Source organism: Spinacia oleracea, chromosome 2 (assembly GCF_020520425.1).
Source record: "Spinacia oleracea cultivar Varoflay chromosome 2, BTI_SOV_V1, whole genome shotgun sequence".
In the NCBI taxonomy this organism is placed as follows: domain Eukaryota; kingdom Viridiplantae; phylum Streptophyta; class Magnoliopsida; order Caryophyllales; family Amaranthaceae; genus Spinacia; species Spinacia oleracea.
In genome coordinates, this window is record NC_079488.1 from 108,747,497 (window position 1) to 108,774,066 (window position 26,570).

Sequence of the window (26,570 nt, forward strand, 5' to 3'; positions counted from 1 at the left end):
CTAGCTGACAAGTAACAGAATCAGTTACAAGAGCTGCATTCCTGTGTATGCTAGACCTGCCTTGTTATGCTGCACTTGCACTGGTGTGGTTGTTGGCTGTGTAGGCTGATCATGATCACCAACACCCCCCCTCAAGCTTGGGGTGGCATGAGAAACACCAAGCTTGGAAAGAAGCTCATAAAAATGAGGTGAAGGCAAAGCCTTAGTAAAGATGTCTGCAAGTTGTGACTGAGTAGGCAAATAGGTGAGTTGAATAAGGCCTTCCAACACTTTATCTCTTGTAAAGTGACAGTCAATTTCAATGTGTTTTGTGCGCTCATGAAACACTGGATTCTTTGCTATGTAAATGGCAGATTGGTTATCACAGTGAAGGGTGACAGGCTTCAAGTGTGTAACCCCAATTTCTTCCAACAATCTGACCAACCAAGTGACTTCAGCAGAAGCAGCTGCCATAGCTCTATACTCAGCTTCTGAAGAGCTTCTGGAAATAGTACTTTGCTTCTTAGATTTCCAAGAAATTGGTGAGTTACCAAACAATAGGATATAACCAGTGATAGATTTCCTGGAATTAGGACATGCTGCCCAATCACTATCAGAGAAAGCTTGTAAAGTTAATGTATCTGAGGCATGAAGAAGAATGCCTTGACCTTCTGAACCTGCCACATACCTAAGAACATGTTGGAGAGCAGCAACATGTGGAAGTCTAGGTTGATGCATGAATTGGCTCAAAAGTTGTACTGCAAAACACAGGTCTGGTCTGGTGTGTGTTAGAAAGTTTAACTTTCCCACCAGAGTTCTGTAAAGCTCAGGTTTATCAAACAAATCTCCTGTATCAGCTAGAAGCTTTGTATTGATAGGTAGAGGTGTAGGTGCAGTTTTGTGAAGGTCAAAACCACTGTCTGCAAGCAAAGATTTAGTGAACTTCTTCTGAGTTAAGATCACACCATTCTCCAAATATCCAACCTCAATACCCAAGAAATAGTTCATCATTCCTAAATCCTTGATACTGAAAACATCATCCAGATGCTTCTTTAATGTTTCAATGGTAGGAAGATGATTCCCAGTTAACAAAATGTCATCCACATAAACTGCAGCAAGAGTAATGTGATGTTCATCCCTTTTGATAAAAAGAGAATAATCATTCTTAGATTGTAGGAAACCTTGTGTCTGCAGTTCAGTGTGTAGCTTGGCAAACCATTGCCTTGATGCCTGTTTCAGTCCATATAGTGACTTTGTAAGCCTGCAAACCTTGTTGTTAGGATTAGGAATCCCCTCTGGCATCTTCATATATACTTCTTCATGGAGATCCCCATGAAGAAAAGCATTATTAACATCTAATTGGTAAATGGTCCATTTCTTGCTTGCTGCTAAAGCCACTATGCATCTCACTGTTGCCATCTTCACTACAGGGGAGAAAGTTTCCTCAAAATCAATCCCATATTGCTGAGTGTACCCCTGTGCTACCAATCTTGCTTTGCATCTTTCAAGAGTACCATCAGCCTTTAGTTTCACTTTAAACACCCATTTGCATCCAATGGGTTTCTTTCCATGTGGCAAAGTGACCACCTCCCAAGTTTGATTCTCAAGTAAAGCTTCTATCTCTTTTTCCATAGCTTTTATCCATTCAGGACTTTTTACTGCTTCTTTGTAATTCTTAGGCTCTATCAAACTGTCAATCTTTGCTACCATGGCATGATAGCTCTTGGGCAAGCTAGTGTAAGTCACCAGGTTACACCAGTGTGTAGCTGTATGACATTGATAATCAGCAAGATAAGTGGGAGGTTTGTGAACCCTTGTAGACTTTCTAGGAGGAGGATCTGTAAGATCCTGTGTGAAGTTTGGAGAATGGAAAGAAGAAGAAGAAGTAGATGAGTGAAGAGGAGTGGAAGATGGTGAATTTTGATGAGGAGCAGAAGAAGTAGTAGAAGTAGAGGGAGTAGCAGAAGATGGTGAATCACTATGGTGAGTAGAGGAAGAAGAAGATGAATGTGGTAAGTGGGGAAGAAAAGGTGAATTTAGGTCTGGATCAGGAAGAAGTGGTGTGTGTTTGGGAAGAAAAATATATGGAGGTAAAGAGTTGGTTCCAGAATGAGAATCTGGAAGATGGTGAAAGGGAAAATGTGTTTCAGAAAAAGTAACATCCCTGGAAATGCTTATTTTCTTGGACTGTGGATCAAGAATCTTGTATCCCTTCTGTGAAGGTGAATATCCAATGAACACACATGCAGTTGCTCTTTTATCAAATTTGGTTCTGTTGACTTTAGAAGTAGATGCATAGCAGAGACATCCAAATGCTCTCAAGTGTGCATAAGGAGGTTTGTGTCCATGCAATTTTTCATAGGGTGTCATATTGTCAATACTCTTCAAAGGCATTCTGTTAATCAAATAAGTGGCACATAGTATGCATTCTCCCCAGTACTGTATTGGTAGCTTTGACTGAAAGTGCAATGCCCTAGCTGTTTCTAGCAAATGCCTGTGTTTTCTCTCCACAACTCCATTCTGCTGTGGAGTGCCACTACAGCTAGTCTGATGAAGAATTCCCTTACTGAGCAATAAATTTTTCATCTCTCCTTCACACAATTCTAAAGCATTATCAGATCTGACACAAAGTACCTTGCTATCAAACTGTGTTTCAACCATTTTTAGAAACGAATCAATCACAGTTACAGCATCATTCTTTGATTTCAGAAGGTGTGTCCATGTAGTTCTAGTAAAATCATCCACTATAGTGAGGAACATAGTACAACCATTGTGAGTTTTATTCTTATATGGACCCCAAGTGTCCAGATGTATCATCTGAAACCTTCTCTTAGTCTTAATACTGCTTACAGGAAAAGAATTTCTAGGTTGCTTTGCAGCTGGACATATCTGACATATACTGTCATTATTACAGGTAGTAGCTAGATTATCCACTACAAGTTTCATCTTAAGAAATGGCATATGACCAAGTCTAAGGTGCCATATCTTCACATCTGTTGACTCTGCAGTGGCTGAAAGACATTGTGTTGAACTTGTTACAACTGGATCTTCTTTGCTTGTGTCCACACTGTACAGACCTGATCTCACACTACCAAGAACCTGTGGCCTTTTCATTAAATGGCCCTGAAGATAGCATTTGTCAGCAGTAAATGAGATTGTACACTGATGATCCAAGCACAACTTATTCACAGATAATAAATTATATTGAAAATCTGGCACATGTAGGACACCCTTTAGCTGTATATTTTCATTTAAAATGACTGTCCCTCTGTGTAGAATGGCCACTTTCCTTCCATCAGGTATAGTTATGTATTCATCAGTTCCAGTGACAGGTTCATAGCTTTTAAACATGTTGATATTTGCACACATGTGATCTGATGCACCACTGTCTAACAACCAGCTAGAATGAGCACAAGTGAGAAAGCAAAAAGTATTACCTGCCATAAATGCATGGCCAGAAGCCTCTCCTTCATCATTCTGTGTATCTGTGGAACTCTTCTCATTCTGTTGTTTGGTTAACAAACTTAACAACTGAGTGCACTGATCAGCTGTAAGAAATCCTGGTTGTTGTTCCCTGTCAGTTTCTTGGAACTGTGGTTGATACTCTGTCATATCATCCCCATATGGTTCATCAAAGTAAGCTGCTGCTGCTGTTCTTTTGTCACTCTTAAAACCAGTGAAACCTGGAGGATATCCATGCAACTTAAAACACCTTTCTGTACTATGTCCATTGACCTTGCAATGATCACAATAATATGTAAATGGTTTCTTGTATCCAGTTCTGTTTCCACCATACTGATAAGTGTTCTTGTATCCAGTTTTGTAAGGATTGTTTCTTCCTTGTAAGTCATTATACCTCCTTCTATCTGCTATGAAAGCATGATTCTCTGTATGTTGCATGGGAGCACTGATCTCTCTTTGTCTTTCTTCTTGAGCCAACATCCTATAAGCATGAGTGATGGTGGGCAAAGGTTGCATCATCAACAAATTTCCCCTTGCAGTGCTTAAATGTTCCCCTAATTTCATTAAGAATTGCATCAGCCTTTGGTCTTGCTGCATCTTGAAGATCTTTTGAGTCAAGTTACATGTACATTGGTTGCAAGTACATGATGGCAGAGGATTAGCAGCACTTATCTTGTCCCAAATAGACTTAATCTCTGTGAAAAATTCAGCAATGTTCTGTCCTCCTTGTGTGATTTCTGCAGCTTGTTGTTCAAGAGAAAACAACTGTGGACCAGAAACGTATCCAAATCTTTCTTCTAGGTCTAGCCAAATCTCTCTAGCTGTGTTAAAGTATAACACACTTTTGGCAATGTTTGTGTCCAGATTAAACAGTATCCATGAAATCATCATGTCATTGCATCTCATCCAAGCCTGATAAGTGTCAGCTGTTACATCAGGTTTAGCTAGTGTTCCATTCACAAAACCTAGCTTGTTCTTTGATGACATAGAGATCATCATACTTCTCCTCCAATCACCATAGCCTTCTCCTTTAAATTTCACTGAGACTAACTGACTTGCAGTGTTATCTGTTGGATGCAAATAAAATGGACTAGCTGGATCTTGATTAGGTTGTAGAGTTGTCATGACTGATTTTTTTTGAGATTGAGATTTTCTTAGAATAAAAGAAATAAAACTGAAAGTGTTTGATGAAGGATTTGATTTGAGGAAAAAGAAGATTTAGATGAGATGAGATGATTTTAGGATTTGATTGAAGAAAAAAAAAATAGCAGCAGATTATCAACAGAATTTTGCAATCAAACTAGAAAAAAAAAATTCCACGAAGAAATTCAAGAAACAGAAGAATATCAACAGAATCACATACAGAGAATCTATCTACTAATCAGAAGATCATAATGCACTACTGATTCACAGAAAATCAGAAAAATACCAGCAGTTGAAGAACATACCCTCAAATTTGATATGCTTAGAATTCTGATTGAATTGTATCACTGTGTTTAGAAAGAACTACTGATTCAGGATCTGTGTTTACTGCTCTGATACCATGTTGAAATCTTCAATAAATGCAGAAGCTAAGAAGAAGGGAAGTAAACTTAAGCAGCCATAAACGGAGCTGCACAGAAGCTTGTATTAAAGAGAAGTTTTCTTATTACAGCTTTTAGGAAATATTCTGTGATAATCATTGATTGAGGCTTACTCCTAATATATATAGTAAGCTAGTACACAGCTGTACCAACCAATCATATTACAGGAAATAAAACAACTAGCCAATCATAAATATCCTAGTTGTCACAAACAGACAAACTAGCTGACAAGTAACAGAATCAGTTACAAGAGCTGCATTCCTGTGTATGCTAGACCTGCCTTGTTATGCTGCACTTGCACTGGTGTGGTTGTTGGCTGTGTAGGCTGATCATGATCACCAACACCCCCCCTCAAGCTTGGGGTGGCATGAGAAACACCAAGCTTGGAAAGAAGCTCATAAAAATGAGGTGAAGGCAAAGCCTTAGTAAAGATGTCTGCAAGTTGTGACTGAGTAGGCAAATAGGTGAGTTGAATAAGGCCTTCCAACACTTTATCTCTTGTTAATTGCCATATATAAAGAATAAAATTGATTTATTTTTATTAATTCATCAAATAAATATCGCACATAAAGTAAAACACGTACATTGTTTATTAAATCAAAAGGTACTTAAATTTGAAGCAATAGCTAGAATCTCTTCATAGGAGAAATAAGTTTATATCATTACTGAATTAAGGGCTGATCCAAAACATGGACTGCAGACGCTTAATGACATTGCCATCAAGTTGGAAGGCCTTGCTTAGAACATCAACTGAGATGGGTTTCTCCGCCCCGAATACAGCGTTACCAATAGTGACCACACCGGGATTTTGGCTGCTCAAACCAGCAATTGCAACAGCTGGAGTTTTACCAACATTCAACTGGAAGTGGATGAGGCCTTGAGGGAAAACAAACACATCTCCTTTATTAAGCACCTTGTCAAACAACTTATTTTCACCATTTTGGAGGTTTGATGTCACAAAACCAACGTACAGAGTTCCCTCCAAAACTGTAAGGATCTCAGTAGCACGAGGGTGAGTGTGGGGAGGATTGAGCCCGTAAGGTGCAAAGTCAATTCTAGCGATTGATATTCCAAGAGTGTTGAGGCCTGGGACTTGTGCTGCACTGACTAAGGTCACGTTGGCACCTAGTCTATTGCCATTTCCGGTGAACCCTGGCTTGTCAAGCCCTTGGCGAAAGAAATCCTCTGGTGTTGCTTCCATTGGATTCTTACAAAACTGTCCATTGACAAATACTGCACCCACACAACACAACAGAAGTTAGTGTTGTGCTAACTAAAGTTTAACAAGTGTAAGAAGTAAGTAATAAAAATGTTATGCTCACTGCAGTTTGACAAGTGTAAGAAGTAAATAACGCAAGGACGATGATATAGGTCGCAAGTTGCGACAACGTTTAGTTGTCGCAGTTTAATTGGTACATATAGGCGCCACGTAGGATATAGTCATTATAATATTTTTACTATCAATGCAATATTTCTACTATGAAAATATGTAAATAAGGTAGTCGATATGAATAAGGAAACAAATTAGAATATTAAGATTTTCCTACCTTTTTTTATAACATGTATAATAGATAATATAAGTTTAAATATTTTAATTTCCAATTTAAATCATGACACATACGCATGCCATGTCATCATCGTGACACGGTTTAAAGGTCGCATGTTGCGAACTTTATCATTTTCGAAAACGCAAAGTGCAACTAGCTGTTTGGTTAATAAAAACACATCAAAAGTTGATCATGAAACTATGTGAGAAGTAAAACTTCCTCTGAAGTGATACTTCCAACATCGCCTAACCAATAAACAACCATGGAATCGACAAAAAGAAGATAAGGCAAGGGGCCGAGTAATTTGAAAATTATTAGGTACATTATGCACCCAAGTGTATTTTAATTCCAATTGGTGATCTCTATCATATTTTCTCCTCATATATAAGGAAAAAATGTGAGAGTGTGTACAGTGAAACCAGGTGCATCTTATGTTATAAGGGTAATTCACTACAAAAAAGGGGCTATTAACGACGGGAAATCCCGTCGTAAACCCGTCATAAAAGACCATTTACGACGGGATTGCCCGTCGCGAGCCCGTCCTAGAAAGGGGGCGTCGTAATTGCCTTTTCCCGTCGCGAAAGGCCAATTACGACGGGACATAATCCCGTCGCGAAAGAGCAATTACGACGGGCTAAAATCCCGTCGCAAAAAGCCAATTACGACGGGACATAATCCCGTCGTGAAAGGCCAACTACGACGGGCTAAAATCCCGTCGCGAAAGAGTAGATAGCCCAATATTGGAAGATTACATGCAGCGTTGGGGTCATTCACTGCAACACAGAAATCTTGAAGCTGTGTAGGATCAGCAGCGTAGGCAACCGAGGAAGCGATTGCTATAACAACAATGTAGGTAAGGATGTTACGAATTGCCATGATAGATTCTAAAATTGTGGGTTATTCGCTTTTGATGTAAGTGTGTAATATTAAGCTCTGTTTAATGTTTGTAAGCAGCTTAATTGTTTGATCTTTGGAATGCAAAAGACTCCCCTTATATAGTGTGTTGCGCATCAGATGATGATGGAGATTAATTAAAGAATAATAAGTATTAGTTATTTGGTAATCGAAGACTTGGTCGTTTGTACCAAGTTACCAACTACCAAGTCATGTTTAAATTTGTTAACTAACCAGATTACTACCTTCTACGTACCTCCGTTTCTTAACGATCTTTACATTTAATATTTGCACAAATAATAAGATACTTCGTAAAAAAGAGAGAGTATGGAAAAGGAGGGTGGATATGATAAAATATTTGATAAAATATCGTATAAAACACGAAAGAACACTGTAAAACCGATTAAAATGGAAAGCGTAAAGATTATTTTGAAACGGAGGTAGTAAGTATCGAAAATGATAAAGGTCGCAACATGCGACCTTTAAGCCGTGTCACAATGATGACATGGCGTGCTTATGTGTTATGATTTAAATTGGAAACTAAAATATTTGACATATATATCCTATAATACATGTTTAAAAAAATGGTAGAAAATCTCAATATTCTAATTTGTTTCCTTTTCTTTTATATCGACTACTTTATTTACCTATTTTCATAGTAAAAATATTGTATTGATAGTAAATATATGATGATGACTCATAGCCTACGTGTCGCCTATATATACCAATCAAATTTCGACACGTAATATTACGACAACTAAATATTGTCGCAACTTGCGACCTTTATCATCACTCAGTAAGTATTACTCACCCCGTTCTATAATGTTGTTCCAATATAATTTTGGCGCACAATTGTGAAGAATTTTCTAAACTCTTTCTAATATATAAAAAAGTTAAAAAACATATTCATTTGAGATCTTGTTTGATTTTTCTCAATTACTATAGTACGGAGTACTTAAAGATATCAAAGTTTTATAATGTTAATTTACTAGTGTATAATTAGAGTTAAAAATGATATTAGATATAAAAGTACATTGACAAAGGGAAAAAAAATAGAAACCGATTACCAAAACAATTTGATTAGTAGTATTTGACTAAAAACAATTGCATTTTAGTTTATACGTCGTCTCAGCTCGTAGAACTAGTCTTAAAGTTCATGCATAGATTTTTTTTTTCTTTTTCCATAACCACTATTATATACTCCGTATTAGCTTAATATAAGTTATTACCATTAGCAGTTGGCCTGGTCATACATATATGATATATCTATCTGCTCGTTGAACATGAGAAGTGCTCTTTGAAAGTGCATAATTGATGACGAGCCATGTATCAACTCCCATTGTCCTAATTACAATTATCGACCTAAAGTCGTAAACTAATACTATTACTTCCTCTGATTTTGTTTGATCTGGTATGGTATGATCTGATATAATTGTGTAAGTGTTGATTGTTTTAGGATACAAAATTACTAAACCAATCTTTAATTTGTAGGTTCATTGATCTACGTCTTTGCTTACGCTAGCACGTTTCTACTCCCTAATAAAGATGGTGGGGTGGGGGGGGGGGTCGGGCTTCGGGTCGAGCCCACGGGTTGTGAGCCTAACCGGACCGGACCCACGTCAGGCCCACGTTGTTTCGTGTCGTGCCGTGCCGTGCCGGGACAAAAAGTTAAAAAAGGGCCCAGGCCAGGCCCAATCTCACCGGCCTTCGTGCCGTGTCCGGACGGCCCGTCGTGCCTAAGGCTAATTTTACTAAATTTAGCGTGCTTTATCGTGCCGGGTCGAGTCGTGTCGTACTTTTTCCAAAAAAAATAAGGCACAGGCCCGGTCGGCCCACGACTTCGTGCCCGTGTCGGGGCGTGCTTTTTTCTTGCTCGTGTCAGGCCGGGATTTTTTCGTGCCGGGTTGGGTTGGGTCGGGCTTCGGGCCGGCCCGGCCCACAGCCATATTTACTCCCTAATGCTGTTACTTTTCCCTTTCACTTAAATCCTTATCATTTAGATAAGTTTATCTTAAATCCTTAAGAGTGCATGGTTCTTGAGCATGATGAACATGGTAAGGACATTTATAAGAGGCCGAGCCATTGTCCTATAAGGTCCAAATCGATGGATCGCCCCCATCGAAGGGTTCGAGCTTGATGGCCGGTGGAAATTGCGGAGGCTAAACCTTTAGCTAATGCCATTAAGCTTGGACATAGGTATGAATTTACGCAGGTGATTTTGGAGTCACACTACCAATTATATTTCCCGACTGTTGAAGGATTCTATTTATTTATCTGATCTTGATGCGGTATTAAGTGATACTTTGTCTTTAAGTACCCATTTAGTTTCTTTGTTTGGTAGCATGTTAGAAGGGACGACAATGTTGTAGGCATGTAGCCATCACCTTGCGAGCTAAGACTATTTATTTTCGGTGTTGAACCTATTTGGGAGAATCATTGTCCCATGGAGATTTCTCCTTATATACTTATGGATACTTTGTTCATTAATTAATGAATTAACCCGCATTCTCCTCAAAAGAATCTTAAATCCTTAAAATTGGAAATGCACAATCATCTTTATTTTATAAGGGAACTCCTTAGGTCATTTTTTTTTTTTTTGATGCAAGCAGGGTCTAATTCAATAAATCTTAGGTCATTTTCATAAATGCCTTTTTGGTGTCTCCTATAGAATAATCTAAAATACCCCCATACTTTATCCTCAAATTGAATTAATTAAAAAAAAGTTGATTGTTTTATGACATTTTTTAATTAATTTAAAAACTGATTATTGAATGGAAATCACCAATTAAGAAAGTCTAATCAAATCATGGATTGAATCATGTAATCTCTAAAAAAGACATAACAGCCAATTAATACTATTTACCAATTATATTAACGTTAATTGTAAAATAAAATAGAAAAGCATAAAAGAAAAATAGTTAGTCAGACAGATTTAATCACAATAGACAAAAAGTCAAAAGTTAAAAAAAAAAGTCACAATCAAACATTTAATCACATACAAATATACTCCTTATTAATCACATAATTAATTTTTTTTCCTTTCAAATATTTTATTATGCCACTTTTTGTATTGTCACAATCACAAATAAATCATATTTTAATTTAAATTTTTTAAACAAAATTCAATCAAAAAAATATACTCCATAATAAAAATACATCCCCTATAAATGTAATTGATATCTACTTTTTTAATAGAGAAAGTTTGCGAATAATTTTTCTACATTACACAATTTTATTTTTTTTATATATTTTCGCACGCATCACGTACATACAAGACTAGTTACCAACTTACCATTAAAGTGAACCAAGTTTCACTAAAATCTCAACCTTTATCTAGACGAGGTAAAAGGACAAGTGTGTAAAAAGAATGAATTAATGATTTATTGTGTGTCTTAAAACAGTAAAATTAATGAGTGAGCGTGAATTCCGTGAGATCTAAGACCCCTAAGAAACCGCCTTGAGTCAACCGGCAACTCCTTTCGGCCCGTCACTTTGGAAAACACACGCACTCACTTACACTCTTCCTCTTCCCTTCTCTCTCTCTCTCTCCTCTTCTTGCAAATCCTGCAAAATCCCAGATTTTAATTCCAATCACCAAACTTCTAACTATGTTTTTCCTTTGATTTGGATGCTAATTTACATCACATCATCAGCTACGGCTTGTTCAATAAAACCTCTATGGAAGGCAAGTTGTTGTTATCTTTTCTTCTTTTCTGCATTTCTTTTTCATTAATCTTTGATAATTTTGATGGGTTTTTTGCAAACTGTGATACCCTTTTACCTGATAATCACCCCATTTCTAATTCCAATCATAAAGACAACACTAATTATAATGAAGAAAATGGTAACCCTTTGTTGTATAATCAACACCAATCTCAAATTGATAAGATGGAACAATTAGTCAGGAATTTGAGTGAGTTAGTAACAAGATTAGAGTCCAAACTTGACGAATCGAAAAAATTGGAAAATGGGCACTGCAAAGATGCTGCTAATAAAGAAAAGGGTGATAGATCAGCTTATACTTTGGGTAAAGAGATTGGAATTCATGATGAGGGTGCTAAAAGCGATTCCTTTGTTACTGCACAAGGGAATCGATTGAAAGCTGGTTCAATTACAAAATACAGTCCATTTTGGTCTGAGAAATTTCAGTTTATGTCAGCTGTGAACTTGGGTTCAGTTGCTACTAGTGTTAATGTATTACCCTTTCGAGATTTTGAGGGGATTAGTAAGTATATCGCGGTTGGCGATGATAGAGGCCGTGTTTATGTCTTCTTGAGGAATGGGGATGTTTTGGTTGAGTTCCATACCTTGACTGATTCGCCCGTTACTTCAATGCTTTCGTATATGTCAGCTTATATGAACGAGAGTGTGTTGGTTACAGGGCATAGTAATGGGGCTATATTGACTCATAGGGTTTGGGAAACTTCCATTGTTGAGGATTCGAGTTCCCTTCACATGGAGAATCATGTGGCATTAGATGCAGGGGAAAATGAGTCAATTGGATCATCAGTATCAATTTTAGAAGTTCATCAAGTTGCAAGATCTAGGTACATTTTGTCAGTGGAAGAAAAGGGGAAAATCAAGGTTTTTAGGGAGAATGGTACTTTGTATGGGCTAGCTGTACCAACGAGCCGTCCACTCGTGTTCTTGAAGCAACGGCTTTTGTTCTTGACGGAAAAGGGTGCGGGATCTTTAGATTTGAGGAGTATGAAGATTAGGGAAACTGAATGTGAAGGTTTGAATGATTCGATAGTGAAAAACTATGTGTTTGATGCTAGTGAAAGGTCAAAGGCATATGGGTTTACATCATCAGGTGATTTGATTCATCTGTTATTATTAGGTGATGTAACGAACTTCAAATGTAGGGTTAGATCCAGGAAAAAGTTTGACATGGATGAACCTCTTGCATTTCAAGCAATTAAAGGGTACTTATTAATCATTGGTCAAGATAAGATTCATGTTTATAATGTTTCAACTCAGCATTATAGGTCCGGTGCTCCTCGTCTTACATTTTCTGCTGGTATAGAGGAGATCAAATCATCTTTTTTACCGGGTCAGACTGTGGATGAAAATGGGAAGGAAGAAGCAATACCGTTAATTGCTAGTGACCGTGAAAAACTCGTTATTCTTGGTTTAGGAGGAGGATACGTAGGAATGTACCGTTCAAAACTTCCCATTTTGAGAGGAGAGTCTAACACAGTGCTGTGGACAAGTCCTGTGTTGTTCTTCATACTCTTCCTATTTGGAGCATGGCAGTTCTTTGCCAAGAAGAAGGAAGCACTTACATCGTGGGGCCCGGATGACCCGTTTAACTCCACCTCGGTCGGAAGTGGTGGAGCCCCGTTAGGGTCCGGGTCAGTAGATAGAGCTTTTTCTGATTCATCATCATCAAGAAATGCTGATATGATGGATTTGAGGAATAACGGGTTAAGAGGTCCATCGAGAAGTAGGTATACTTCTCCTTCCCGGTATCCCGTTGGAGGAGGAGGGAGCTCCTTTAGGCCGAGTGCAGGGGACGCCAACTCTAGACCGTTATCTGTTGATCCGAATTATAGAGCAACATCCGAGCTTAAGTTCAGGGGTTCAAATCTTGACTCTTCTTCCGCTTTTCCCAAACGAAGAGACAACATGTATGATGATGGAAATTGACTTGTAAGATAATAATCTTCCAGGAAGTGTTGTAGCCTGATGCAGGTGTTGTCACTGAATTTTTGTTATTTTTTTTTTGGCAATATTGATATAAGTATGTTCATATGCAATGTATTTCTGTTTGAGCTTCTACCCTAGTTATTATAATTTTGAAATCTTCAGTTGTGAAGATGGAACTAATAATGCCAGAGCTTATTGTAGTTCTATCCTAATATATCTCTACAGGGTTTTTGCTTTTCGTTGCTGATTTTTTTAGAGGACGTTATTGTACTGCTCGGAATATGTAATATGATACAGGCCCTTTTATTGATCATTGTAGTTATGCTTAAGATTCATACTACAGATTACTGTGTTTTTTTTGAGATTTGGTGCAGGTGATTGTGAGGAGCTTTTGATTTCTGCAAATGATTGAACAGTCGTTGTTGATTTTCTTTACCTTGACTTAGAATAAGCAGTCTTGATACACCTCCAGTTTGCTTACAGTAGTATATTGGTTGATTTTGTTCAACGCAATACCTCATCTTGCTAAGTGAAGTACGTTGTTGGTTTCCTGTGTTCTCTAATTGGTTTAACTTTAGGCCCTGTTGAACTGAAATTAACTGAACTGAATGCTCCTGAACTGCCAAATACGTTATGAAACTGCAATTAAACCAAAAAGAACAGGGCCATAGCATTGCAATATTAAGGAAACCAAAGAAGCACGAAATACAAATAAAAATAACTAAACAATTAATCATTCCAGAATGAAGTCATTTAAATTTTTGTGTGGCCAAAGATGCATTTGACCAATATTTTCCATCAGTATATTTTAGTACAAATTGCACCTGTATAGTTCTAATCAATAAAACAAGATAAGAGAGTAAAAATCACTCGTACTACAAGTAAATTGCTTTCCAAGCATTGCATGTGTATCATTTCACGTTCGGCGTCCCCTTTCCTTCTTTTTTTCTCCATGGTGAATGAAGTTACAATCCCCTATGTCTTTCATACATATATTAGGTACAAAACAACTGTAAACTGTAATAGGGATGTATGTCCAAAAACAAAAAAAGTGCATCCTTAAATCTGAATTGTGATGCAGCTTGAAACTCTTGTTATAGATGCTATATACCAAAGATAATTATAATACAACAGCTACTTTTCATGCAATTTTGAAGCCTTTAACATGATGTCAAACAAGCTAAATAAATACACAGGCTTCTGCTTCAACAAATTTGTGTCATAACATAATAGCCAAAGTGGTCATTTCTTTTTCTTACTGTTCTCGTACTTGATGAGCTGAACAGGAGCAGCAGGTATCCCAAACCACCACTCTCTTAGTCTCCTCAATGACCTGTAACTGCTTTCCCTTCGCAAAGGCATTTCCCTAGTGTAGGGCTCCATTAGGACAAACAGGATTATAAATCTGAAAGGCACTAGCACGAAGAACGCCGCCGTGAGAAGTAAAAAGATAGCTACTGTGTATGTGGCCTGAAGAACACAAGATAAAATCATAAAAGACTAAGCATCAAGAGTGGGATTAGGATAGAAGATAAACCAACAAAGTCTATACATGATAGCTACATATGCTTATCATTCAAAACTAATACTGTAGTCTGTATACATTAAAGAAAAGAGGGTATTTTCTGGAGCATTATAGATGGAAGATGAACAAATAATAGATGGAAGATGAACAAAATAACAAATCATAGATGGAAGATGAACAAATCAAAGGTGAATTTGACGTTTGGTGTCTCATGTGAGGGATATAAATAAACGAAGGAAAGAAAGTGCGATTCCATTCTAGAGAACTTTTTGTGGGTTAGGAACTGTTATCGTGATATTTGAAAAAAGGGAAGAGGTAGTTGGTTGAGTAACGTGTTTATCAAAAAAAAATGAGCCTTTGTTTATCAGTTTAATCAAATGAGATGAAGGGTAGGAAAATTGTTGTATCAGATACTTTTACCAAACAACTTTTTTGCAACCCGCTACTACAACCAGCTAGTCAAAATAACTAATACAATCCGCTTCAGCTAATAATTCTAACTGCATTTGAGTTTCTAAAGGAGTATAAACCGAAAGATACTACAAAACCAAGGCATTAATACATGGTCTCTGAGAACTTGATTTGGAAAACAAAGCATTTGCGGTCCTTATTCATGTAAAAACGAACGTTTTTCAAAGGAAGGCTTGAATTTGAAGGGCATGTCAATTACGCATTCAACCAAACTGAAACGGGTTGCCTTGTGCAAGCCGTACATATTACTCCATCTATTAAGGTACATACTCTAAGTCTCTAACACATACGCACAAAGAAAAAACTTGAAGGTAGACATAAGGTCTAAGGGTCAATGCATCCACCCATACTCTAAAAGAATATGTGAAGACAAATGCCAAATAGGGGATCTCTCCATGACCTACTTATATAAGATCCCAGTTTTTTAATTGCAGAACCTACAGAAAATAAGAACAGTAGTTTCACACCATTTCACATCCAGAGATCATTCCACAAAGTGCAAGCTTCCTTACGTATCAGGGTTGTAAAACACAACTACATAAGATATTCAAAAGATGGAATCTTTGAACATAAACTGGCGATATGATCTTTGTCCCTTCACAATACTAGTTAAATTCCATTAAAGTTCAAAAAGTACTCTTCTTCATAGTCTAGCAAAGATGATCAAAATGAAAAATTCACGTGCAACACATAGATAACTGAAAAACAAGTTTGAATTAGCAGAAAGTACCAGAATGTTTAATTAACCAACATAAGAAAAGGAAAAGTTATTCAGATGGGAAATATACCTCTGGAAGCACAGCAAATAAAAGGGCTCTCATCTTTAGAAGAACAACATTTACAGCCTGAACCAGCCCTTCTACCTGAGAAATTGCTTCCTGTAATGTAATTAGCTGCTCTACAGCATTCCGATTGGGAGGTGCTACAATTTTGAAGGCATCTACCAGCTTCCCTTTGTTAGCCAGTCGGCGCCAAAGCATAAGCACCGCAAGGGAAACAAGAATGAACGGCAGCACAAACGTAAACCATCCACTGAAAATTAAAAAGATATACACTAGTTAAACATCTGGTAGGAAAACAAAAGAAGGCTCTTCTTCCAACACTCATTTAAAAGCGTAAAAGTAGTAGCCGCTTCCCTAAGCTATAACATTTTGTGGTCTTCGCCTATATGACGGGCTTGTGCTTTAACTAAGTATCCATGTCAATCAGTCACTACTCAATCTCAAGGTCCTGAGAGCTAATTTATCATGGAAACTCCGGGTGCGACATTAAAGGTCCTAAACTAATTGATATTAACTTCTTAGTCAATGAGTAACTTAGAGAAATTACTTTATTTTTTATAGCAGTAATTGAGAAAATGATTAACTAACAAAAGTTTGGCTTGACCTCATGCTTTAAATCTTGATCTTGACGAGGAAAGCATGGGACATTATTACGAGGCACTGTGTTGCCAAGACAGCAAAATTAACCTGGCAATTATAAATAGAAGATGCAACTTCATCCAATCAGATTGTTTTCTAACACCACACCCCCTTCTAAATTAGTATAGACGACAAAACTGCTAGGAGCAGGGGTGTCCTCTGTCTAGGGTCTCCACTTCTCAGTGAATGTGTAGCATGGCACAATATGGCTGTCTACATCCTTGTTGGGCCAAATATTGGAAGAGATGAGCTAAGCTACTTGATTTGATGAAGTTTAACGTTGATGCTGCTATTTTAGGAGATGGGTTTGTGGGTTTGGGTGTTGTTGGGAGAGATAGCTTGGGGAAGATTGTGGCTGCAGCCTGCAGGCGTATCGAAATGTAGAAGAAACTAATGGCAGAACTTCCAGCTATGAGGATTGGGATTTCCGTGAGGCTTGAGTATCGCCACATAACAATGGACCCAATGCGCTTGATACAGTGAAGAAGTTCAAAGCACAAAATGGTGAACATGCTCCTGCTGAAATTCTACTGATTTGCACACCTCTATCCTTTGATATATGGTGTTGTTTGAGGTATTATTTGGCATGTTGGGTTGGGGTGGGGGGCGGGTATAAGGTAGAACATTTGATGGCTAGATTTGCTCCAATTGCCGGGGTCGAGTGTATTTTTGTTGGGTACTTCCCCCAAGGTATAATCACCACTAGGGAAATAATAGTAGTGGGTATTTTTCGACTCACCAAAAAATAAATCCATTCGCTTCTGCATGTCTGCACATAAGTCAATAAATAATATCCAATACTTACAATATTTTAAGCCGTTTAAACATTGTTAAAAAGTAAAAATCAATTCCCAAACCAAGCAAGAGCTGAAAATTCTGGTTACCTAATTTATCAACTAACCCAAATTTACGTCAAAATTCAGGACTGGGATAATAACTACCCGAAATAACAGAATAACCGGGAACGAAATACATTCACTGATTTACCAGACCCGAATTTTCACACTTCATCAAATAGTCTAGTGGAGCAGAAGGCGGCTAAGAGAACTAGTGACGTGGGGGGGAGTACATCGATCATCATGTAGAATTTTTGTGAATGCGAGATGTCAAACCTAAAAAGGCTCCTGAAACCCGAGTAACTCTAGAGAGGCTAAGGTTCTGTTTGGCACATTTCTTAAGCTGGATTGGTTCTCATAGATAATGCCACAACCAAATTTGAATCCCAAAGTAATAAAGGCCATTTTTGCTGGAGTTATCTATCTGGATATGTCAACTTAAATAATACAGCTGTTATCCAAGCATTCAGAAAATTAAAGAACCGCAAGAACTATTAAAAGGCTAAGAAGCATTCAATCACTTCAATTATCTTCTGAAGGTAAAATAAATATACAAGCTCTAATGAGATCAAAATTACCTCACAAACAGGTAGCACGTCAGCAACATGAAAACTGTTGATTTGAAAGGTTCCTCCCACGAAGCCAAAAACTGAACACGCTTAGCTAGCAAAATCAGTGGAAAAAGCAACTCCTGCAAAAAGAATCAAAGCTACTGCTAACTTCATCCATAAGGGGAACAGAGAGGCGAGCCATTATCTATGCAAATTAACGAAGGGGTAACTTCATAAAGAGCGGTAAAAGATGGGTTCCAATATCAAGAATGCACAAATAATAGAGCCAAACCAAATTAAGTCAAATCCTCTCGTTCTAGACTTCTAATCATCCAAAAATTTACATGATCTTCAATAAAGCCAAATGATTCATTTTCTTTGAGTTATGATAATGATGGACTGAATCAAAATTCAAAATGTCTGGTTTAAATGTAAGTGCTTCTTTTTCAAAATGAAGTAGCAGACAATTTTTAAGTTAGGAATCAGAAGCCAATTAGAAATAGCCTCACTGTTGCCGAAAATGTAAATGTATGTAAGTACATACACATTACATTATACCGCTCTTCTCTAAAGAGAATAGACATAAGGGTGGTGTTAATTTTGATGACTTATTACCAAACACAAACAGGCGTAAAAAAAATATGGAAAATTGGAAATACATATTTATCATGCATATTAAAAAAAAAATCCCGCTCTTCTCTTCGAAGAAGCTATTAATAAATGTTGCTTCCTCACCTCACTTCAAATATCCTCTCTGTCCATCACTTTCTCTTTTTTGCTCTCACTCAATTGTGTCACTATGAATCGAAGGGAAATATGGCCTTAGAGCAATGCAATAATGAAGTGTTTCTCATAATTCGGGGTTATGCTATATACAGATGGAGACGGTTGTGGCAGGGGAAAGCTAAGGAGAAGAGGTGATTTGGGAAAAGTTCTAGGCTGAGTAAGGGCCTTAACTCCCCTAGGCTAAATATTTTTATAAAGGCAGGTTCTTGGAACTAGGATCTTTGTGGAGGGGTAAGTGGATTTCAAACTATGTTTTAGGGAGGCATATTGTTCACTCGTGGAAAGACTTTGGGTTGTGCTTGGAAGGGTGGTGGATGAGGTGATTGAAAATGGTGGTGGTTCTAGAATGAGTTGTTGCGGTGGGGGACTTTGGGAATACGGTGAGGTGTTGAATAGAGGAGAAGTAGGAAGGCAGTGTTGGATTATTGTGGTTGGCAACTACGGTCTCGGAATCAGGACTTAATGAGGCGAGGGAAATTCCGAGTGACATGGTGCGCCAAAGGGTAAGTGAAGAGACGAGTGTGGTACATAAGGAGGCATGTCAGGCAGGAGATGATGGGGCATGTGAGGTGGTGTATCTAATGTAGAGGTGAGTTTGGCGGTGCACGAGTTCCACCACTCTGATCGTGTGTTGTGTCTAACATGGTGTACAAAAACAAGAATTACATTTGGGGAGCTGTGAGTAATGTATTCCAAGGGATGCCAAAAGGTTAACCAATTAACCTATTAGTCCACACACACCTTCAGCCACTTCTGGAAGTTCTCTACTTAGAGCCAGAGGAATACTGATGGTTCCTTTGCAAAAGGTAAAGATCTGGACTAAATTCAAGCGATGGATTCTTTTACAGTAGTGATGAGAATTTCAAAACCCCTTTCCTTTAACCAATCAAGACCACAAAAAAAGTTCTCCCAAAGCTATTATGAAAATATGATTTGTTCAATTCCTGATTCAACACAACTTACAGTTACCTAAGCAGTGAAAAAAGGATTTAAAAGCATGTATATTTCACTTGGTCTAAATGGAAATAGAGTGTCGATGTAGCCTAGACCTGAAGACAGGAGTAAAAAAACTATAATACTTAAAATCTTAGCAATAGTAAACTTCAATTTCCTGTAATTTCAGCTATTCCTCCTTAAACATAATTGTTGAAAAAAACAACTGAAACACAATATTCAAACATTTGCTTACCTTCATGATTGCTAAATTTGCATCAATCCCATCTACTTTCACTTGGTTGACAGTCTCCCGTGCTGCTTCAGCCTTTCCAGTGTCCACTTTCGATTGTTTTATTGCCACTTCCAAAGGATCAACTTCACCCACACAAATATATCCGCTACCATATATCTCGTCCTTGTCAAATTCTACATCTTCTTGAAGAATTAACCCAAACCTTCTTAGAGCTAGAAGCGAAACTGGAGATACTTTATGCTGTTTCTCTGTACTAACAGGTCTAACAATCCCAGATGAGTCAGCTTGAGAACTACTCACTCTCAAAAGTGCTAAACAACTTGACAGAGTTTCTAAAATTGCATCCCCACCAGGAAGATTCTCAGCAAGGTTAAATACAAGCAATGACTTATAATGTGACGAGAAAAAGTAGAAACCCTCTCTCACAGCACGACACCGAAATATGCCAAGAATAGCTCTTGCAACTGCTTCCGATTCCTGGACTCCTTTGAGATTGTATCTCCTTACAAATCTGTGAGCAAGCAATATCTCTAGAGAGACATCCAACCAATAATCCCGCCGCGAGCTTCCTTTGAATTCAGGGAACTCCAGGAATATGGGCTCTGTTCTGTAAATGACAAAAGTTAGGAACAGTATGTAGGCTACTAGGCTCTAGTCATTAACATTATGTGCAACTTTTTACACTACTACATAAAAGTACATGCCCAGCAATAACAAAAGTGAGTAACAATATACAGGTCTAATTCAATATAGAAACACTTAAAATATGAAAAAGAATCATGCTACGTACAGTGACATTGACCGATACATCACAGCTTTGTCAAACAGCCGAGCACCAAGTGGCCCAGTCAATTCAGGCTTAATGACCTGCTTCAAATCCCTTGAAAGATCATACTGTGCAGGTTTATCATATTGACCTACTCCCAATGACTCAAAATACAAAGCTTTACTGCTTAGGGTTAACCTACCTGCAAGCAAGTGAAAATTAACATATGAGCAGTGGCCGGTGAGCCCCAAAGATGCGTAGATCCAAAATCAAATGAAGTTGACGACTAGCCTACATAATACTCCCTCCGTCCCTACAAGATTGCCCCATCGAGAAATTTTCACTTAATTAATATTTGGGTGTAAAATGTGAACATGAGTTAGTAAGTGGGCCCTTGAGGAGAGAGATAGAGAGAGAGCAAGTAGGAAAATTTACTAAATAAGGTACGGGGCAAACAAATAGGGACGTCCCAAAAAGGAATATGGGAAAATATTTTAGGGACGGAGGGAGTAATTAGAGCATGGGCTAGTGGGGAATCTACAAAGTATACATGATACAGACAGTAGTCACAATACCATGTTGCCCTGGCTCATAAGTGGAATGGGCCAAGGTCTCCTCTTATACATGAAGTTCCTGAGCAATTCCATGGCAACTATTACAACACATACAAAGAGAAATATAAAGTTGAATAAAATTGACGTCTTTGTCTTCCTTCTCTCCACACCTCTGGTTCGTGGAAACACACTATATTATACGGACCAGGCTAGAGGCTACAAGCATGAAGCGTCAAACGTTTTCATTACAGTAAAGTGCCAATCTCAAAAATAAGGAAATGGAGAAACGTTAAAATAAAAAGTTACAAAAAAAAAAATTGTTTGTATTTTCACAAAAAATAATTTTTAAAGAACATAAATTTTATGCATTCTAATTAGGGAGAAAAAGGCTAATCCTCCTTTCGTAGTTCCTAGATATCTCCAACTGACCAGTGAGTGACCACTACTTCTATCCAAACATAAATATAAAACAAATATAACTGCACGTCTACACCCAGTAAATGACTCTTCTCGTCCTTCACGTGAACGAGAAGGGTATTTACCTACCCTTTCTTTACTTTTCTCTTTCCCCATAAATCCACCTCCTTTATTTTGACTTTCTCTTTCTTCATAAAGCTATTTAAAAAAAACGTAACATTTTCCTATTTCTCCTTTCCTTAGAAAAACCTAAGTTTGCACTTTGCAGCCACCAGAGATGGCAAGAGCAGCCATCAGCTCTTGAAAAAGATTTTATGAGAGACAAAGTGAGATTGTGAGAGAGTGAAAGATATTGATGTTTACTTCTAGGGAACAAGTACTGGCAGTGGGTAATATATGTCATGGTTTAGTTTCATTTTTCTACAGGCGGGAACATGGCGAGTGAAGCGCAAGCTGTTGCCAAAACGTGCCTATTTTGCAACGTCAGCTAACAAAATTCCTCTTTTCTCCAACCCATTTCTGAAACATTTTCCTAGCTCTTCCTAGGGCTTCCAATGTCCGAAGCAAAGAAACTCTACCCCTAGCCGTATCTGTCCTTCCTTGGCGGAAACTACATACCCACGAGTATATTAACAGTTACATTGGCACTTAGATAATTGTATTAGACTTTTTTCCCTAACAACTAAAGCTAACCATGGATAATTATTTCCTACCACTACAGACCATAACATTTATATATGTTCATCATACTTCAACTCATGATCACTTCCCAACAAAAATATAGGGCAGCAGACGGAGACCGCTCAAAAAATGAGAAATAGACTAACAAGAGGGGAATAAAAAATACTGATCAGCAGTAAGGACCCAAGAGGTTGCATGGGATCCCCGTGCAGTAATTATTTTTTAAAAATCAGAACTTCATTTTTCTTTTGTAGGTAAAGTAAAATTAACACAAATAAATCCAACTAATGGTGGTCCAACCCAAATAATTCTAACTACAATTACATGCAGAAATAATCCAAGTCAACAACTTTGTTAACAAAAATTCATTGAATGAAAGCAGCAGCGGTATCTCCGGCAAGAAAAACACATCAAAAGAAAAGAAAAGAAAAGAAAAGAAAAGAAAAGAAAAGAAAAGAAAAGAAAAGAAAGCAAGATGAACTGGACAATTAGGAGTTTGATGAACCAACAAATATTGAGGCTATAGTTAATAGTTATTCTCGTCAAAAGTACCACCGTCAATCTCATTTAATAAATTTTGGTTAACAAAGTTGATGATTGAGATTTCAGATTTGTTTATTTTTATTTAAGTGGCTGGGTTTATTTTTGCTGAATCGCAAATATTGGGTTTATCTGTGTTAAATATTCTAAGTGCAGAAGGCATGGCACGTGTGAGCTGACTACTACATAATCAGTCTCACACGATAACCCTTCAAACAATGACAGCTAGCGTAAAAATCTTCATATTCAGCACTCTGTAAATTAAATTACATTAAACCCTTCATTCTCATTCTAGATGAAAGAGTCCTTTGAGAAAGAAAAATTGAATCTGGCATGTTTTCCAAGAGAAAAATGACTTACCAGGCCATGCGGAGATTCCAATATGCTGGAGAACTGGCTGGGTAGGGACTGTACCATCAACATCTACAATGATCTCTCCATCAACAATTTCAAGATTTGACGAAGCTGATAGAACACTTTTTGCACTCTTGATCACCCTACAAAAGATAAGTCACCAACTAAGTTCCAAATCAAGAGAGGTTCCATTCATTATTTGTCCTACACCAGCAGGGATAAAGAGATTCAAACCGTTAACCCTGTCAAACAAGTCATACATTGTGCATAACTAGCAACGAACTACACTAGATCATAAATAGAACAAAAAGATATCCACAAACTTCTTACTCGTCTAAAATGAAATCGAGAGGGACTGATGGACTGGACAAGACCCCAGCGTTTACTTAATTATGAAAATTACAAAGATCTGAAGATATGATAATTAATAACCAGAGGTTCAGAAGGTACCTACACGCTTGATGGTCAACATTTAAAAACACCATCTCCTTTCCAAAATAACTGCTACATATTCTCTTTTTGGTACCATGAACTTTGTCCACTCACTATATCTATTAGCTATTTATCTTTGATAACTCAAACTATTGTTATTCAAATTTGTTGTCTTTATTAGTTTGCTCGGTGTGAAGAAAATTCTACAATAACTAACAAGCGCAACAGCAGGTCTCTTTCACGAAAGTTGAATTCCAGAACAAGAAGCAAATGTTTTGGGCTGAAGAAGTGCACTCTTGCTTGCTCATAATAATGCACCCAACAAAAAATCACCACTTTTTTCACAAAGAATCTGACATAACAAAATATAGAAACTATAAATGACTTGCAGCCACTGATATCAAACAGTTTAAGATGCACAAACATACCTATCAAGGCTCTGAAGGTACTTATCATATATGAGAAAATGAAGTCTATCGCCCGAAGTGTTTGTCAATGCATCAAATAGATTTTGAACAGTTGCAACATCAGCGATAACTGCACAAGCAGGTGCGATTCGTGCAAAGGCTTCAGGACCAACAGTTTTTTCACTGTCGACCTAGCGATGGGGACAAAAAACATTAAGACTAGAAAGTTAAAAACCAAAAGAACTTTTTAAAGCATAACATATACTACGTATCATTCAATCATAAAGAAGTTAAGTAAATTTTTAAAAAAATAAACCAACTTCATAGGTCTTGAACCATATGGACAACCTGAACAGCCATGGCAGTTGAGCTTGAATAAAAAAAAGACCACCCATCATCATCTTCACTCTGCATTGTACTGGGAGAAACACTTTCCTGCACGATTACCAAATAACAAGGTCGTTAAGTCCAGATGACGGAGAACTCTGATATTTGGTGCCTCCAGAGAACCCGAAGATTTGGACTTTGGTGAATTGAAGATATTATCCAACATGCAATTTTTTACAAATGCTACTAATAATACCAAGGTATCTTACAAAGATCACAAGCAATTTGCTGTCTCACTTTGTATATTGTTTCATCCTCAACACCTGGGGCCTCCCATGCGAGCATCATGTCATATGTCAAACGACGAAATTCCTTATCGCTAAAATAATCAGCACGGGCAGTCAAGACATCGAATGCCCTGTATGAGCAAAATTCTAACAAATGTCTAGCATATTCGAAATGTTGCTTGCCACTTTCACCGGTCTCTATGTCAAAACTACTACACAAGTCTTCTGTAGGCGTGTTCAAAACCCTGTAAACAAGAAGCAATTAACGGGAGAGAATCAATGAGGTGAATCGACTCATAAGAAAAAGCATGTTCAATGGCGGGTAAAAGAACTGGTTGCATAATTAAATTGCAACCTAATCAAGAAAATGCCGAATAGTCAGAGTTCACTCATCAATTCCCTTAAACGTTAGGGCACCCTTGCTGCCCATCTTTACCACACAACAAAAAAGGAGACGAGAAAGGGAGGATCAAACTAATTCATTCAATATGCCAAACTTATTCTAACTCAAAATATTGTAACATCATTCCCAATCAAAAAGCCAATTCCAAAGTTTTATCAGAACTTTCACGCTAAAGATAATATGATCATGTGTGGCTTTGTTAAAATATTGCGGGAACAAGAAATGCTACTTGTCTTATACATGACATGAAAGGTTATACCACTTTCCAGTGAAATACTGGGCTAAAGTATCTATAATAATCTGATATTCTATTCTAAATCACTAAAACATTCACACACAAAATCAGAAATCAGCATTTAATAAATGATGGAGAAACAAAACGAAGTATTTATAGCAATCGCAATAGGCGTCAAATTAACTGAACACAAAGAAATTAAACACCTCCATAACCGCATCCCGTAACAATCCATTTCCATTCCAAAACAATACCCCTCGCAACAATCAATAACTAATTTACTTGTTTCATTCAAACATCAGTACAGGAGTAGTACTCCGTCTTTGAAGTTCAAGCAAGCAGGCAACCATTCAGAATTCCATGTGTCGTTTTCTACAGTTGAAATGATAATTTATCATCGTAAAACCCACAAATTCATCCAAAGGACTCGTTCGGAGCAACAATACACATCTCCGCAAAATGTAGGTCTAATTAGTTAGCTGAATTTCACAAACACAACATAGTAATTACAAATTTTGCAGTTCTTCGTAGTTATTTCGCCAACATGAAAACAAGATAATTAATATTGATAACCACAATCATAAAATTTAACGAATGCAGCTGAAATTTGGATTGATAAGCACTGATTATGCACATAATCAGCAATTTTGTAGAGTAATTTCACATTGACTTTCCGAAATTACAATCAATCAATCATAAGAGAAAAACAAACTAAAAACAGTAAGAATGTTACTTGGAACATCGAGCGACAACGGAGTTGGCGATTGGAGAGAGAAACGGAATGGATTTGGGGGAATCGGTGGAGAAAGGAGAACGAGGACTGGAGCTCCGCCGTTGAAAAATCGTCATGAAGTTGTCAAAAATCCGAGGTTTATTCTCCATTTTCCGGCTTGTTTTGAGGATTCCGGTACCGGCGATTAAATTTGAAAGAGAGTTGCCTTGTGATGGTTACCAACTCACTTCAACAGCAAGGCAACAATGGAATGAGGGTTTCGCGCTTTCACAAACTCTTTAACAAACCGTTACCGCAAGGAACCATTCTCCCTAACGAAACAAAAAAAAAAATTATGTCGGTACGTGGTACGGATGCTAACGAGTAGAATTAAGATCACGTTTATAAAGGGTGTAAATGAGTCGAGACTCTCAATAAATTAATTGGGTTCGGTGGGTTTGCATTGAACCATTCTACCTCTACTAAGGGAGTTCGGATCTTCTATAGTTTTAATAAAACTCTACAAGTTAGATTTGTATCTAAACCATACATTTTAAAATCA

At 37.5% G+C, this 26,570-nt stretch overlaps 4 protein-coding genes across 5 annotated transcripts; 1 reads left to right on the forward strand and 3 right to left on the reverse strand.

Moving 5' to 3' along the window:
- Positions 1 to 3,587: 3,587 nt before the first annotated feature.
- Positions 3,588 to 4,566, reverse strand: LOC130467707 (uncharacterized). The gene is made up of 2 exons (XM_056836302.1): positions 3,715 to 4,566; positions 3,588 to 3,662 (listed from the first exon to the last, which is right to left on the reverse strand). Exons 1-2 carry the CDS (start codon positions 4,564 to 4,566, stop codon positions 3,588 to 3,590), a joined length of 927 nt encoding a protein of 308 aa, XP_056692280.1.
- Positions 4,567 to 5,539: 973 nt separating this feature from the next.
- LOC110781964 (germin-like protein subfamily 1 member 17) lies at positions 5,540 to 7,522 on the reverse strand. Its single transcript, XM_021986010.2, has 2 exons — positions 7,324 to 7,522; positions 5,540 to 6,257 (listed from the first exon to the last, which is right to left on the reverse strand). The coding sequence occupies exons 1-2, from the start codon at positions 7,445 to 7,447 to the stop codon at positions 5,695 to 5,697; spliced, it is 687 nt and encodes a 228-aa protein (XP_021841702.2). The 5' UTR covers positions 7,448 to 7,522; the 3' UTR covers positions 5,540 to 5,694.
- A 3,385-nt stretch (positions 7,523 to 10,907) lies between these two features.
- On the forward strand, positions 10,908 to 13,352 carry LOC110782128 (uncharacterized membrane protein At1g75140-like). Its single transcript, XM_021986225.2, has one exon. The coding sequence runs from the start codon at positions 11,144 to 11,146 to the stop codon at positions 13,112 to 13,114; it is 1,971 nt and encodes a 656-aa protein (XP_021841917.1). The 5' UTR covers positions 10,908 to 11,143; the 3' UTR covers positions 13,115 to 13,352.
- Positions 13,353 to 13,850: 498 nt separating this feature from the next.
- LOC110782127 (uncharacterized) lies at positions 13,851 to 26,317 on the reverse strand. 2 transcript variants are annotated; one of them, XM_021986223.2, is made up of 10 exons: positions 26,030 to 26,317; positions 24,669 to 24,903; positions 24,393 to 24,479; positions 24,066 to 24,235; positions 23,212 to 23,348; positions 20,684 to 20,861; positions 19,894 to 20,500; positions 17,946 to 18,058; positions 15,899 to 16,142; positions 13,851 to 14,584 (listed from the first exon to the last, which is right to left on the reverse strand). In XM_021986223.2, the coding sequence occupies exons 1-10, from the start codon at positions 26,176 to 26,178 to the stop codon at positions 14,357 to 14,359; spliced, it is 2,148 nt and encodes a 715-aa protein (XP_021841915.2). In that variant the 5' UTR covers positions 26,179 to 26,317; the 3' UTR covers positions 13,851 to 14,356. The 2 variants fall into 2 exon arrangements, with proteins under 2 accessions (XP_021841915.2, XP_021841916.1); XM_021986224.2 differs by lacking the exon at positions 26,030 to 26,317 and having other exon boundaries at positions 24,641 to 24,811.
- Between the last annotated feature and the right edge of the window lie 253 nt (positions 26,318 to 26,570).

Bases quoted from the DNA above. Each gene is read 5' to 3' on its own strand.
- LOC110781964 (XM_021986010.2), bottom strand. From the start codon at position 7,447: ATGGCAATTCGTAACATCCTTACCTACATTGTTGTTATAGCAATCGCT. The intron at 6,258-7,323 runs GTAATCTTCCAA...GTGTGGGTGCAG, and splicing joins GAATGACCCCAACGCTGCAT to TATTTGTCAATGGACAGTTT.
- LOC130467707 (XM_056836302.1), bottom strand. From the start codon at position 4,566: ATGACAACTCTACAACCTAATCAAGATCCAGCTAGTCCATTTTATTTG. The intron at 3,663-3,714 runs GTCAATGGACAT...GATATCCTCCAG, and splicing joins ATTATTGTGATCATTGCAAG to GTTTCACTGGTTTTAAGAGT.
- LOC110782127 (XM_021986223.2), bottom strand. From the start codon at position 26,178: ATGGAGAATAAACCTCGGATTTTTGACAACTTCATGACGATTTTTCAA. The intron at 24,236-24,392 runs GTTGTCCATATG...CCCCATCGCTAG, and splicing joins CAACTGCCATGGCTGTTCAG to GTCGACAGTGAAAAAACTGT. The intron at 23,349-24,065 runs GTATGTTTGTGC...TATCTTTTGTAG, and splicing joins TACCTTCAGAGCCTTGATAG to GGTGATCAAGAGTGCAAAAA.
- LOC110782128 (XM_021986225.2), top strand. From the start codon at position 11,144: ATGGAAGGCAAGTTGTTGTTATCTTTTCTTCTTTTCTGCATTTCTTTT.